Raw genomic sequence first — 13,013 nt, 5'->3', positions numbered from 1 at the left:
ACTTGGGCTGTGAAAAGTGATTTTTTCCTTAAACAGTGCTAACGAAAAGGATACTACCCCTACATAAGATACTGGAATTTTTCAAAAAAATTTATAGGCGTTCGTAATTTAGGTCATGAAAATTTCATACAAATAAACGCAATATTTGACTAAATTAATATAATGTACATATATGTATATTTGGTACTTTTATTATACTATATGAGAAATTGAGAAGCTTCTCAGGACAAAGATATAACAGACAAAGATATTTCAAGGATCACATGCAATTGTGGACATCATATCATTTCTAGGTCATCATAATTTTTTTAAAATAAAAATCTATATATATACATATTTCTTGATATCTTTATAAAGCGTAAAAAAACAAATTCAATGAATTAATAAGTATGCCAATCCTAACATTTAATCTTGAGATATTTGTGTCTAAAGTGTTGTACATTTATGTTCAATCGACAGATGGCACAATTTAGAAAATTTGTTAACTTTTGAGATTTCAAATGAAAATTTAGAGCATACGAACAAGGAATTTTTCAAAATTAATTATATCCCTGGTTTTATTTAAATATTCTCCCTAATTTCAAGTAAGTTTAAAAAATCGTCCAAATCAGTGGATCATGTAACACTATAACACCTAGTGGTGAAACAGTCGAACTAATGTTTTTACGAAATTAAAGGACTCAAATTTCTCGATCTATAAGACGAGTTCTCGAACTGTTCGGATTAAATCAAAGCTTTAACTCCCAGAAATCTTCTCTGTATAATATTATTCCAATTTCTTACGTAAATAATTAACTATATATGCAATTAGACAAAGGGTCCTATTTTGTGCACAATGAATGCCATCTATCAGTAAGTTAATGGAACCTAACTACTAATAAGAAGTAAAATTTTTAACTGGTAGATGGCGCTATCACGATGAGGTCGCAACGAGTGTACACGAGAACTTCCTTTTGATACGTGGAAGTCGTGGAACATTCAAAGGTAGTGTTTCGAATAGAAGTTTCATTGTATTTATTGGTAATATGGTAAGTAAAGATTAATGTAATTCGATAAATAAGATTCCTAATTATTTATACAAATGATTTGATATTACAAGAAGTAGTAGATGCATGTTATTCAAAAGGATTCCAGGAATGATATCCATGTTACAACATGTAGCTGATTATTATATACTGTTTCAATAATGTGAAATAAGTAATATATTAATAATATATTTTGTTTATTACTCAAATCAATAAATTGTATATTGTATATCATCAAAAGTGCGATCTTGCCCTTTATTTTTAATTTACATTATTAGCATAGGTATACTTGGAAAGAAAGATACAAAAATATGTTAAAAGCGTTAAAGAAATTTTCAGTAAATTCTTTTAATAAACAATATTGATTTTTAAGTGATGAAAATTTTAGCTCACTTTGACAAATGAATGAAAAAATTATTCCCTATGTCACTGAATATTATATACTGATTAAACAAAAAGTTTATAGTTCTCTTTTAATCTAAAAAGTGTAATATGTATCATTTTTTAGGGGTTTGTAAAGGTTGTTAAGAATAAACAGTACTTCAAACGTTACCAAGTTAAGTTCAGAAGGCGACGTGAAGGAAAGACAGATTATTATGCACGTAAACGATTAACTATTCAGGATAAAAATAAATATAATACTCCTAAATACAGATTAATTGTACGTTTATCAAATAAGGATATTACCTGTCAGGTACATATATTTAGATAATTTAAAATCTATTAAAAAGACTTTTATCTTTCAATTATTAAAATTTATCATACATGTAGGTTGCGTATTCAAGGATTGAAGGAGATAGAATTGTATGTGCAGCATACAGTCATGAACTTCCAAAATATGGCATTAAAGTTGGGCTTACAAATTATGCTTCTGCCTATTGCACAGGCCTTCTTTTAGCACGAAGAGTAAATATTTTTCTATTATTTTATTCTACAATTATATATTTTTATACTTAAATATTTGTTTAATGATGAAACACTCAGCTCGCTTTGATGTATAACTGAAGAGATATTAATTGTTCCCTGTTATATATTTCTGAACAACAATTGTATAATATTCAATACGATTGAAGTTGGATCTGTTTTCAAAATTATGTGATACCATATGTTTTTCTATAGTTATTGAAAAAATTAGGCCTAGATACCTTGTATACTGGAACAACAGAAGTAACTGGTGATGAATATAACGTTGAAGAATTAGACGAAGGCCCTGGGGCATTCAGATGTTACTTAGATACTGGTTTAATGCGTACAACTACTGGTGCTAGAGTTTTCGGCGCCATGAAAGGTGCTGTTGATGGTGGTCTCAATATTCCACATAGGTATTTGTTAACATAATTATTATAAAAGATATTAAGATGTATTATGAAAAAAAATATGATGTTACCATACACATGCGCGTCATCTGAGTCGTAGCAAGACATGATTTTGTATCTGTGTTCTACAATACAATTTACTGTCTTTGCATGGATATAAAAAGATGAAAAAATGTGTTTCTGATAATATATAATTAAAAATAGAAATAATACAGGGTATGTTTTTCAACATATGTTTAAACTTTTATATTGTTTTTCCATAAATAGCACCAAGAGATTTCCTGGGTATGATAGTGAATCAAAATCTTTCAATGCTGATGTTCATCGGCAGCACATATTTGGACAACATGTTGCAAATTACATGAGAACATTAGAAGAAGATGATGACGATGCTTTCAAACGACAATTTTCACAGTACATCAAAAATGGTATTACCGCTGATAGTGTAAGTGTTCATACATTTTATTTACATATTCAGTCACCCATTCGTCCAGCTTATAATTACTGCAGGATTTCATGATCTTTGCAGTGTCGCAGTTGGACAATAATAAGTGCATTGGTTTTAAAAGATAAATGCATTGATTGTGGCATTTTTCACATTAACCTTTGTTACATTTCACTTCCATTATTTATTTTTTATTTATATATTAATATTCTATATATTATATATAATTTTATATATTAGAAGACATTTGTATAATTTTTGTCTACAGATTGAGGGTATTTATAAGAGCGCACATGAAGCTATACGTGCAAATCCAGAACACACAAAGATCGTTAAAGAAAAAATACCGGTGAAAAAGCGATGGAATCGCCGCAAACTTTCTTTAGCAGAAAGGAAAAACTGTGTTGCTCAAAGGAAAGCTAATTTCCTCAAAAAACTAGCGGAAGTAGAAGCTTAGTTTTATTGTCAACTTTCTGCATCAAAATCAATGTTCATGTATACATGAGGAATGTTTTGGTATAAAAATAAACAATGTGTACTGGAAATTTTGTAATTTTTATTACTATGTTAATGAATATAATACTAAATTTATTTTATGCAATAGTTTATTTAAAAGTACATCACACTAATCGTTAATATAGACGACACAAAAATATCTCGTCTATTAATTATAGATATAAATATATTCTTTTTTACTATTAGCTTGATAAATGTATGACATGTAATAATTATGTTATTCATTGTTCGTATTTGTATTGCTACATTGTATACATAAATTTTTACATAACGCATTTGTGTGCAATACACGGATATATATTTAATAGACAGAAAAATTAAAAATAAACAAATTGAAATGTTAATCGTAAATAAATTAACAAATTACATATATGCTATTTCAAATATAAAAATTTAATTCCTGTGTGATGATAAATCAACAAATGTATATGTGCGAATAATTTTGTCAAAGATTTATGATATTAAAAAGAACGTATACGTATCTTTAGATTAACAATTTTTTTTGATCTAGCGGAAAAGCGATAATCTACTACGGGAACCAGGCAATCTGCCTCGCTCGTCAATTAATCCAGCTTGAATGTCTCCGATCGACGGAACAGTTCTTACTTCTCCTCGAGCTGCTACACTAGGTGGTGATTTAAGTAAACGACGTGCTACATTTGTTACATGATCCTTCGATATCTCATCTACAAATTAATAATACAAATACAGCTAGTTTATATATATTAATGAGTAATATTCATATTTATATATAATTTATATATAGTTACATATAAGGATATTGACTGATAAGAATTTCTTGAGTAGCAACAGAGATTTATGTCAACATTTTTTGGGGAAAGTTACTATATTTTTAAAGGATGTGTTGAAATAAGGAAAACGAATATCAATTTTGAAATAACTAGATAGAATCAGACCAAGAATTGAGAAAAGAAGATTTTCCATGAAGAGTTCCGAGCAACCAATATCCGTATACTTCAGTATAATATAGGACCAATACCAATTGCCTGTATGAAGTATTCTGGTCGTTTTCTAGAACCAGTGGCTAAAACTTGTCTTCCAATATCTTCAAATACAACCGGTCTTTGTTCCAAATTCATAAGTAACATAGATTGCAATTGCTTCTTTGCTCTCTACATTATTAAAAAATTCTCCAATTAAGATTAAAAGTGGATAGAAAAACATAATTATTGTACACATGTGCACAATAGAACTTATAAATGAAATCATACCGCTAATTCATTATCTGTAATATTATTTGTCATAGTAACCATCTCATGTACGATCACCTCTACCATGTCTCTGACATGAGAGGGTGTACAAGATGCATGAATATAAAAAAGACCTGTATCAGCGTATGCGTGATTGTATGCAGTTGCACTATACAACCAATGATACCTGCAAAATAACTGTTTTATAACAATACTTAGCTTTTCAAAGAATAAGAACTTATCTCATATTTTACCTATTAAGTACATTCGTGTACAGACGAGTATACATTCCTTTTCCTGGACCCCCGGCACTGAAACTGTTACCACCACCCATCATCATATTTAAAACACACATTGCTACGAAATCTGAATCTTGATGAGAACAGCCTTCCAAACCTATTACTACATGTGATAATTCCGGTAGACCACTAGGTCCTGCATACACAGGTACATTACATTCTTCCTATACAATTATACAATTTAAAACTATTAAATAATAATATTCAAAAATACTAGTATGTTTAATTTAAAGAGATAACTACTAGTATGTAACCTCCAGTATACTGAGCAATTGAAGCGTCAACTGTATTTGAAAATTTTCCTACTGATATCGAGCTATTCTTCTTTTGTTCTTTTTCTCCTTCTTCTTCCCAAACCGATTTTTTTTCAACGAAATATCTATAATAACAATAATAAATTATACCTAACAGTGAATATCACAACTTAAATTGCATAAATGATATAAACTATGAGAGATAGTTTTTAAATTAGTAAAAATCAATCTAGTAGTATTTTGATTTATATTGATGAATACTTAACAGTTTTACATATAATTACTTTTGAACTGCTAAAACAAGGTCCTCATGTTCTACACCAACTCCAGCTACTACCATCCTGTGTGGTGTGTAATGATGTTTTAAATACTCAAATAATATTTTTCTATCTATATGGTCAATATTTTCCTTTGGACAAATCTTTGGAAGACCAAGAGTATTATTTCTATATGCAGCCTATGCAGAATAAATTTTACTTACAATAGATGAGTATTCTTAAAATTTTCCAGAAATATTTTTTTTTTATTTACCGCATGAATCATATCCATAAGTATTGGCTCTTGTTCTGGCCTTGTAAGTAAAGATTCCAACTCAAATCGAATCATCTGTCTTGCTGCATTTATCTAAAAATTTTGATATCCAGGTTGAATTTTTATATTCTTTCTATATCTTCATATAACAAACGATTATACTAATTTGTCTAACTCTATGAAAGTAATATACCTAAATTTATTGATTTATGATTTATTGAAATTTATAAAAGATTATTACTTTCTGTTATAAATAGAGTGATATAAGTAAGATGATATCGTATAAAAACATTTACCTCATCCTCTGTAATTTGAGGCCTTAAAACAATATCACCCAAAATTTGTACAACAGTATCCAATCCACGACGTTCTGCAGATGCTGCATAAACAAATGTATCCCTGGATGCTTGACAATCACATATACCTCCATGTTTTTCTAGAGCTAGCATTATTTGGTCTTTATTCTTGTACGTTTTGGTAGACTGAAAGAGTAAATTACTGATTTTTTTTATTCTTTGAATACTAATTCTTCATTATATTCTAAAAATCTTACTCCAAATGCCAACTTTTCTAGGAAATGTGAGATACCATTGGGGTATGCAATTTCATATCGAGGACCAGAATCAAGCAATACTGTAAAACATTATTTTATAGTACAAATAAATAATTAAAATGAAAGATTTTTTACAAACATTTTTTGTACTTACCGCCTACTGTACAAAATTGGCCAAATCGATTTTCAGAGGCAACTCTTAATCCGTTTGACAAAACTGTTACTTTAGTAACCTGATGTTCTTCTTTAGCAGTAGCATAGATTGCTTTAGGTAAATTAGGTATTGGCTTGGTTAATGGAGGAAATGGTGTAACAATTGATTTTCGTGTTATTTTATTATTAGGTACCTTCTGGGAGGAAAAATCACATCTTTTTAAAAAACAAAAAGATTTTCTTCGTATTGCACTGTAAAGAATACCATTACATTTAATAATATAAAAGTTGATTTATAAATATGAGCTTGACAAGGTTAAGTGAAAGATACTTATATCGTTGTAAAATTCTTTCTTTCTATTAGAGTAATTACCTTTTAGTAAAAATAACTGTCAAGGAACTTTGTGATACTTGCATCAACATTTTTATCTTATTGTTCGTATCAAATCATTTAATTTATATGTATATAACTTAACTTGTCACCTTCACAGTTTAGAAGTGAAAAATGATTAAGTGGACAATATTAAAAACTTGGACAAAAATAGCCTACAAATAGTCTCCTGTTAAATAAATGTACTTACATTAACATACATTTATAAATTTATAAACCTACTTATACAGATGTGTTCAATAAAAATTGCGTACGAATCAGTGGTGCCACGAGTCTAGAACTCTTGAAAACGTAGTAATGGATGATTTATTTAAATATGTCATAAGTATTAGCGATAAAAATTGTTTAATTTATTCTTCAACCAGATAGTTGGTAAGAGAAGTAAGTTTTTTCATGCTTCTGTGCTTCATTACATTTATGAAAAAATAAACGATAAAAACGTAGCCCAGTAATTATATCGTAAAATTTCGACAGGATCCATAACCTACCTAAATACTTAATAGAATAAAAATGAGTTCTCTTAAACGAAAGAAATTAAAAACTAAGAAAGTAGAACGGTCAACTTTAAAAGTAGCAGAGAAATCCCGTAAACAAATGCGCAAAGAGCTCAGGCAGCAAAAGAAAATTAATAGATCAGTTTATTTAAAAAACAGAAATGAATTACGTATTACACGTGGGTACGTCAATGATAATAAAACAAATCATAGCGAGCTAGTTGACAAAACAATACAAGAAGGATATAAGGAATGTACAAAAGAAATTAAAAAAAGGAAGCTTGAAGAACTTGAACATAAAAAGAAAAATAAAAAACACAAATTACTTAATGAAGCTAATTTAAAAGAGGACAGAGAAATTAAAAAATTTGAAAAAAGATTGAAATTAAATAAAAGAAAAAATAAGACAATTCCTAAGTCTTTTGTAACAGATGGTTTGGACTGTATCCTTTTCATTTTATTATTAAAATTTCTGTGTGTAATTATGTACACATTGTAACTTATTTGTTATTGTTATTAATTTCCTTAATGTATAATTATAAATATATAATTAGATCTTTTAGATTTTTGTTTAGAGAAAGATAGGAAACATATCATAGAAACAGAAAAGATCTTAGAAAATGAATTTAATATTGATCTTGATACAAATTCATCAGAAACAGTGGGAGGAAATGAATATGTAAATATCAATTCAGATACTGTTAATAAAAGTAAGAATGAAAATATTGATTTTGATGCATTTGTTGAGGAACAATCTGATAACAACAGTGATTCAGACGGACTTATGCAAGTGAAAGTACCTAAGACTAAAAAGACAAAATTGGCAGAAGCTAAGAAACCTGATAATATTGACATCAATGACAAAGATACATGGGAAGATATTTATGGAAGAAAAAGAGATAAAGAAGGCAATATTATACATAATACTAGCAGATATGTTCCACCTGCTGTACGAGCAAATACTATGCATAATATGAATCCTAATGATGAAAAATTGCTTTCCTTAAAAAAAAAATTAAAGGGTTGTTTAAACAGAGTGACAGAACAGAATATGTATAGTATAGCAAACCAGGTAATTATATAATTATATACGTAAAGCAAACAATAGTTATGTAAATAAATATATATATTTATGATGAATTTGTTTATTGCATGATTTATATATTATGTTATGTATTACAGATAGAAGAAATGTATATGACAAATAGTCGTAATAATATGAACAATGTACTATCAGAATTAGTGATTGAAAGTTTAGTATCACATGTACTTACACCAGATCGTCTTATTTCTGAGCATATGATGTTAATTGCGATATTACATGCTAATATTGGTATTGAAGTGGGAGCTAATTTTTTAGAAAAGCTTATTAAACAATTTGTTGAGATGATGGAAAAGTTACAAGATGTAGCAAACAAAGAATTGGATAATGTTGTTCTCATGATTTCACATTTATATAATTTTAAAGTATGGAAATTTGATTAAACAATGATCTATATCAAAGCAAACATAAAGTTAAATAGCTTTTTTAAATTTACTTTATGTAGGTATTTGGATATAAGCTCCTTTATCAGATACTTGATAAATTGATGGCTAAGTTTACAGAAAAAGAGATTGAATTGATATTACTTATTCTAAAAACAGTGGGATTTTCATTGAGAAAAGATGATCCAAGTGCTTTAAAGGAATTTATACAAAGTCTACAGCGAAAAGCTAGTCACGAAAATGGAGAAAAGTAGGTTATCTAATGTTTTTTGAATATACATACACACATACGCTCCCACGTATGCACGCACACATACAGAATGAAAATTATTAGAATTTATCTTAATAATTTTCTTTATCACGCAGTTCAAGAATTAAATTTATGTTGGAAATTTTGCTAGCAATAAAAAATAACAATATCAATAAAATACCTCAGTATGATCCTTCTCACGTGGAGCATTTGAAGAAAGTTATAAAAAGTGTAATACGCAAAGGCAATATAATAACACAGTTCAATGTGTCTCTAATGGATTTATTACATGGTAAATGATATATTTGTAACAATTAAAACACAATGTACTTATATACATAAGTTAGGTGAAAGTTTATCTATTTTTCATTACAGCTGATGAAAGTGGTAAGTGGTGGATTATAGGATCAGCATGGTCTGGTTCAAGTAATGTGAATGATAAAGGAAATGCAATAGAATATGATAAGCTTAATTTTGGTGCAAAAATTCTGGAATTGGCACGAAAACAGAGAATGAATACTGATACAAGAAAAAATATTTTCTGTATCCTTATGACAGCTGAAGATTATTTAGATGCATTTGAAAAACTGCATCATCTTGGTTTAAAGAATCAACAAGAAGCAGAAATCATACATGTATTAATGCATTGCTGCTTACAAGAAAATAAGTTTAATCCTTATTATGCAATATTAGCTCAAAAGTTGTGTGAATATAACAGAAAGTATCAGGTACTTAATATTATATTTTATAGTTATTTACATGGGATGTATAAGAAAGATTAGTCAAAATAACATTTCAGTATTAAATATGATTTAATGTAAAAGTAAATATTTATTGGAAAATCAAATATTTAATTTTCAAGTTACAATAATTATGTACAGAAAATGTTATATATAAATGTGCATGTGGAATTCTTTAATGTCAGTATTGCTACAACATGCATGGTTAGTGTTTATATTCAACAATAATTAAAGATTGCTAACTTTCATTATTTCTTAGAAGAACTGACCAATCTTTTTCCTACATTCTATGTATGCATATGTTATATAACTTATTCACATTTTATTATAATAATTTATTTTTGCTTGATTCAGCTCACAATACAATACACGCTTTGGGACAAATTAAAAACTCTGGAAACATACAACAATAAACAATTGTTTAATTTAGCACAATTTTTAATACATTTATTTATTGAAAAGTGTCTTGCTTTGTCAGTTTTAAAAGTAAGTGCTATAACTTTCAGTAACTAAGAAATGCTTATTCCAAATATTATGTATTATTATTCTATTGCAGGTCATCCATTTTACTGAATTAGAAAGGCACACTATGAAATTCCTTAGACAAATTATGTTGGGAATTCTTTTGCATGAAAATGAACAAGCTTGTATACAAGTGTTTGAAAGGATCTCTGTTCCTCCTCAATTACAAACTTTTAGAGAAAGCCTTCGTTTATTTATAAATTGCTTCTTAGTAAAAAATATACATTCATATAATATTTTGGATAAACAGAAAACAATGCTAAAGGGGAGAACCGAATTTGTAGATAAATTATTAATTTTACATGGATCTAAAATTGAGTTTTAAATTTGAAGTACAATAAAATATAGTATTTTTTTTTTAAATATAATAAAATAGTTGAAACGAAATAAATAGCATCTACATTTCATACCGAAACGTCAATTAATTTTACAACTAATAAGCATTATCAATAATACATACGTTTAAACATATTACTAAATATGTCTAAAATGAAATTTCTCTTGAAATAAAATTATTCTTATGCATTTGTTTTTATAATTTATTGGAACACACACACGTATACATGTGTATTATAATCTTACAGTTAAATGTTTATATATTATTGTTTACCAATTATTGATTCTGGAAAGTCTGCATGCAATGCTTATAAATATTTTCGAATTTTGAGTTTAAAGAACTAGTGCATCCGTATGCTCCTAATTGATGAATACGAACATAATCATCACAATTGATAATGCCATCACCGTTACAGTCCTATAGAAACAATAGAGAAAAAGGGAAAGTAAACAATTGCATGATAATATGTATATATAGATATTTGTATGCATAATATATATGCGCGTACCTGACCATATTTCCACATATAATTCTCTACTGTACGAGCTGCACAGTGTACATCGTTCACGCATCGTGGATACGCTATATGAAAAACAAGTATTTTTATTGCTTTATTGCTTTATTTTGCATTTTCAATTATAATGGGTGGTCTACCTCACAATTTTTCAGAACGAAAGCAGAAAAGTACTGCGTTATCTTTCCTTATCTTCCATATGGCAAGTTTTACTTAAACTAATCATTTTTCAACCCAAATACCAGACTTCTTTGTAGAGAATTAAAAAATGCACCGAATGATGAAAAAAACATGTATAATTCTATTTAAGAACATAGAAGTGACCTTGACTTTTCATAGAAATAAACCTTTTTTTGAAATTCTTAATAGTGTAATTTGTAATCGAATGAAATCTAATTATATTTTATTCGAAATATTTTTTTGCCCGACTATCGGCCTGAAAAACCGTTGGGATTGATTTTTAGACCATCTTATATATTTAATCACATATAAATACGAACCATCTTGTGTCATACTATCGTTAATAATTGGTTTGCCAGCGTCAGCCCAATAAGCCCATGTTATACGAAATGGTCCACAAACGGATCCATCACAACCGATTGTAATGTTACATCCAGAAGCAGCTTCGCATATACATCCCAGACATACTCTTGATACCGGTTCTTTTCCTGTCGAATCTTCTTGCCCTATTATGTTTATAAAACAAAAATGTTTATTTGAAGTTTTAAATAAATCGAAAAACTGATTAAAAACATTCAGGGGATATAATTATGTATTAACAATAAGATCTTTTTAATTATCTTAAATAAATTTGCTTAAACTTGTCGAACCTTGTTCATATATTCTAAGACAACCATTCGTCGATATGTAGTTGCATGATCGCTTGGTAGCATGAAACCGGATTCTGAGTTAACGAGTTTATACATTCTTTTTCCCCTTTTTCTTCTTCCTTTTTTTTTTTTTTTTTTAATAAATAAGCAGATATTTGAAGTTATTGTACAATATCCTAAATTTCTTTACTGCGGTAGAATCTTGATACAATACTTCACACCTTCTTACCTTTAATGTGTACCATCTCTGTAGTTCTATGCCGTTTGAACAGAAGTATAATTAAAGTTAAATAATAACTTTTTATATAGTATATAATATTTGAAAAACATATTAATAATTGAAGTTTGATTGTTCATCAATTTACAATGAAGAAATCAAAAATAATTTCAAACGATTTGATATTTTACGCTACCTTTTATATCTGTCTAAACTGTTGTTCACTAACAGAATAATCATTATATGTTGTAAAAGTTAATAATTAGAGTCAATCAATATGAATCGTATGTAAATGGTCTATGAACATAAGTTAATTTGGCCGATTTAATCCACAAAAATTAATGATCTCCGAACTTCAAGCTAAGCATAAATATAAATAATCATTCTTTTACTATTAAAATCAAACGTAGCTTACCATATATCAAGGATGTAAAGGCAACGATTGATAACAATGTTATAATCAAAGTGTTCAACAAAAAGGCCATCCTCCTTGAGAAACAAATCAATTTCTGTTCGAATTTCTACTTTCGTTAATGTTTGGAAATACCGTCACGATGCGTGGAAGAATATTCACGCGATATTCGTAACGTTCTCTTTTATATAGAAGAGAGTTGTCGCGCGTTGTTGCTTGCGGAGGTGGGGATTCTAACAAAGGTCAGTGGCAAGGACTATCTCTTGGAAAACATCGTGATCGAAAAAGGAAGATTTAAAACACAACTTGTCGCGACACTAAGGCATGCAGAGAAATAAAAAAAAAAACAAATCAAAGCAGCAATAATTATATATTTTGATCTGTATCGCATACTTCAATTATAATAGGTATACATCAATTACAGTAGGCATTTAAACATCTATATGTTTTTTAGTTCCTGGAAAAAAGTTACTTAGAACTATCTAAATTACTGAAACTAATATATTAAAAATTAACAA

At 28.3% G+C, this 13,013-nt stretch overlaps 4 protein-coding genes across 5 annotated transcripts; 2 read left to right on the top strand and 2 right to left on the bottom strand.

Moving 5' to 3' along the window:
- The first annotated feature begins 884 nt into the window (after window positions 1-884).
- On the top strand, window positions 885-3,331 carry LOC117235559 (60S ribosomal protein L5). The gene is made up of 6 exons (XM_033497714.1): window positions 885-1,028; window positions 1,534-1,719; window positions 1,797-1,931; window positions 2,145-2,347; window positions 2,609-2,786; window positions 3,055-3,331. The coding sequence occupies exons 1-6, from the start codon at window positions 1,026-1,028 to the stop codon at window positions 3,241-3,243; spliced, it is 894 nt and encodes a 297-aa protein (XP_033353605.1). The 5' UTR covers window positions 885-1,025; the 3' UTR covers window positions 3,244-3,331.
- A 42-nt stretch (window positions 3,332-3,373) lies between these two features.
- Window positions 3,374-6,834, bottom strand: LOC117235550 (mitochondrial-processing peptidase subunit alpha). Its single transcript, XM_033497698.1, has 11 exons — window positions 6,677-6,834; window positions 6,305-6,555; window positions 6,151-6,230; window positions 5,894-6,079; window positions 5,598-5,690; window positions 5,351-5,523; window positions 5,056-5,191; window positions 4,768-4,976; window positions 4,535-4,700; window positions 4,303-4,435; window positions 3,374-3,988 (listed from the first exon to the last, which is right to left on the bottom strand). The coding sequence occupies exons 1-11, from the start codon at window positions 6,724-6,726 to the stop codon at window positions 3,810-3,812; spliced, it is 1,656 nt and encodes a 551-aa protein (XP_033353589.1). The 5' UTR covers window positions 6,727-6,834; the 3' UTR covers window positions 3,374-3,809.
- A 119-nt stretch (window positions 6,835-6,953) lies between these two features.
- Window positions 6,954-10,710, top strand: LOC117235546 (nucleolar MIF4G domain-containing protein 1 homolog). Of its 2 annotated transcripts, XM_033497691.1 has the most exons (9): window positions 6,954-7,075; window positions 7,169-7,631; window positions 7,743-8,260; window positions 8,371-8,655; window positions 8,736-8,923; window positions 9,040-9,215; window positions 9,299-9,651; window positions 10,018-10,149; window positions 10,220-10,510. In XM_033497691.1, exons 2-9 carry the CDS (start codon window positions 7,205-7,207, stop codon window positions 10,508-10,510), a joined length of 2,370 nt encoding a protein of 789 aa, XP_033353582.1. In that variant the 5' UTR covers window positions 6,954-7,075; window positions 7,169-7,204. The 2 variants fall into 2 exon arrangements, with proteins under 2 accessions (XP_033353582.1, XP_033353583.1); XM_033497692.1 differs by lacking the exon at window positions 6,954-7,075 and having other exon boundaries at window positions 7,205-7,631; window positions 10,220-10,710.
- LOC117235558 (lysozyme 2-like) lies at window positions 10,709-12,720 on the bottom strand. The gene is made up of 4 exons (XM_033497713.1): window positions 12,499-12,720; window positions 11,537-11,722; window positions 11,031-11,104; window positions 10,709-10,939 (listed from the first exon to the last, which is right to left on the bottom strand). The coding sequence occupies exons 1-4, from the start codon at window positions 12,566-12,568 to the stop codon at window positions 10,799-10,801; spliced, it is 471 nt and encodes a 156-aa protein (XP_033353604.1). The 5' UTR covers window positions 12,569-12,720; the 3' UTR covers window positions 10,709-10,798.
- Between the last annotated feature and the right edge of the window lie 293 nt (window positions 12,721-13,013).

Source organism: Bombus vosnesenskii, unplaced genomic scaffold (assembly GCF_011952255.1).
Source record: "Bombus vosnesenskii isolate JDL3184/JDL3185 unplaced genomic scaffold, Bvos_JDL3184-5_v1.1 scf7180000013316, whole genome shotgun sequence".
In the NCBI taxonomy this organism is placed as follows: Eukaryota; Metazoa; Arthropoda; class Insecta; order Hymenoptera; family Apidae; genus Bombus; species Bombus vosnesenskii.
This window is presented reverse-complemented; position numbering and strand designations above follow the sequence as displayed.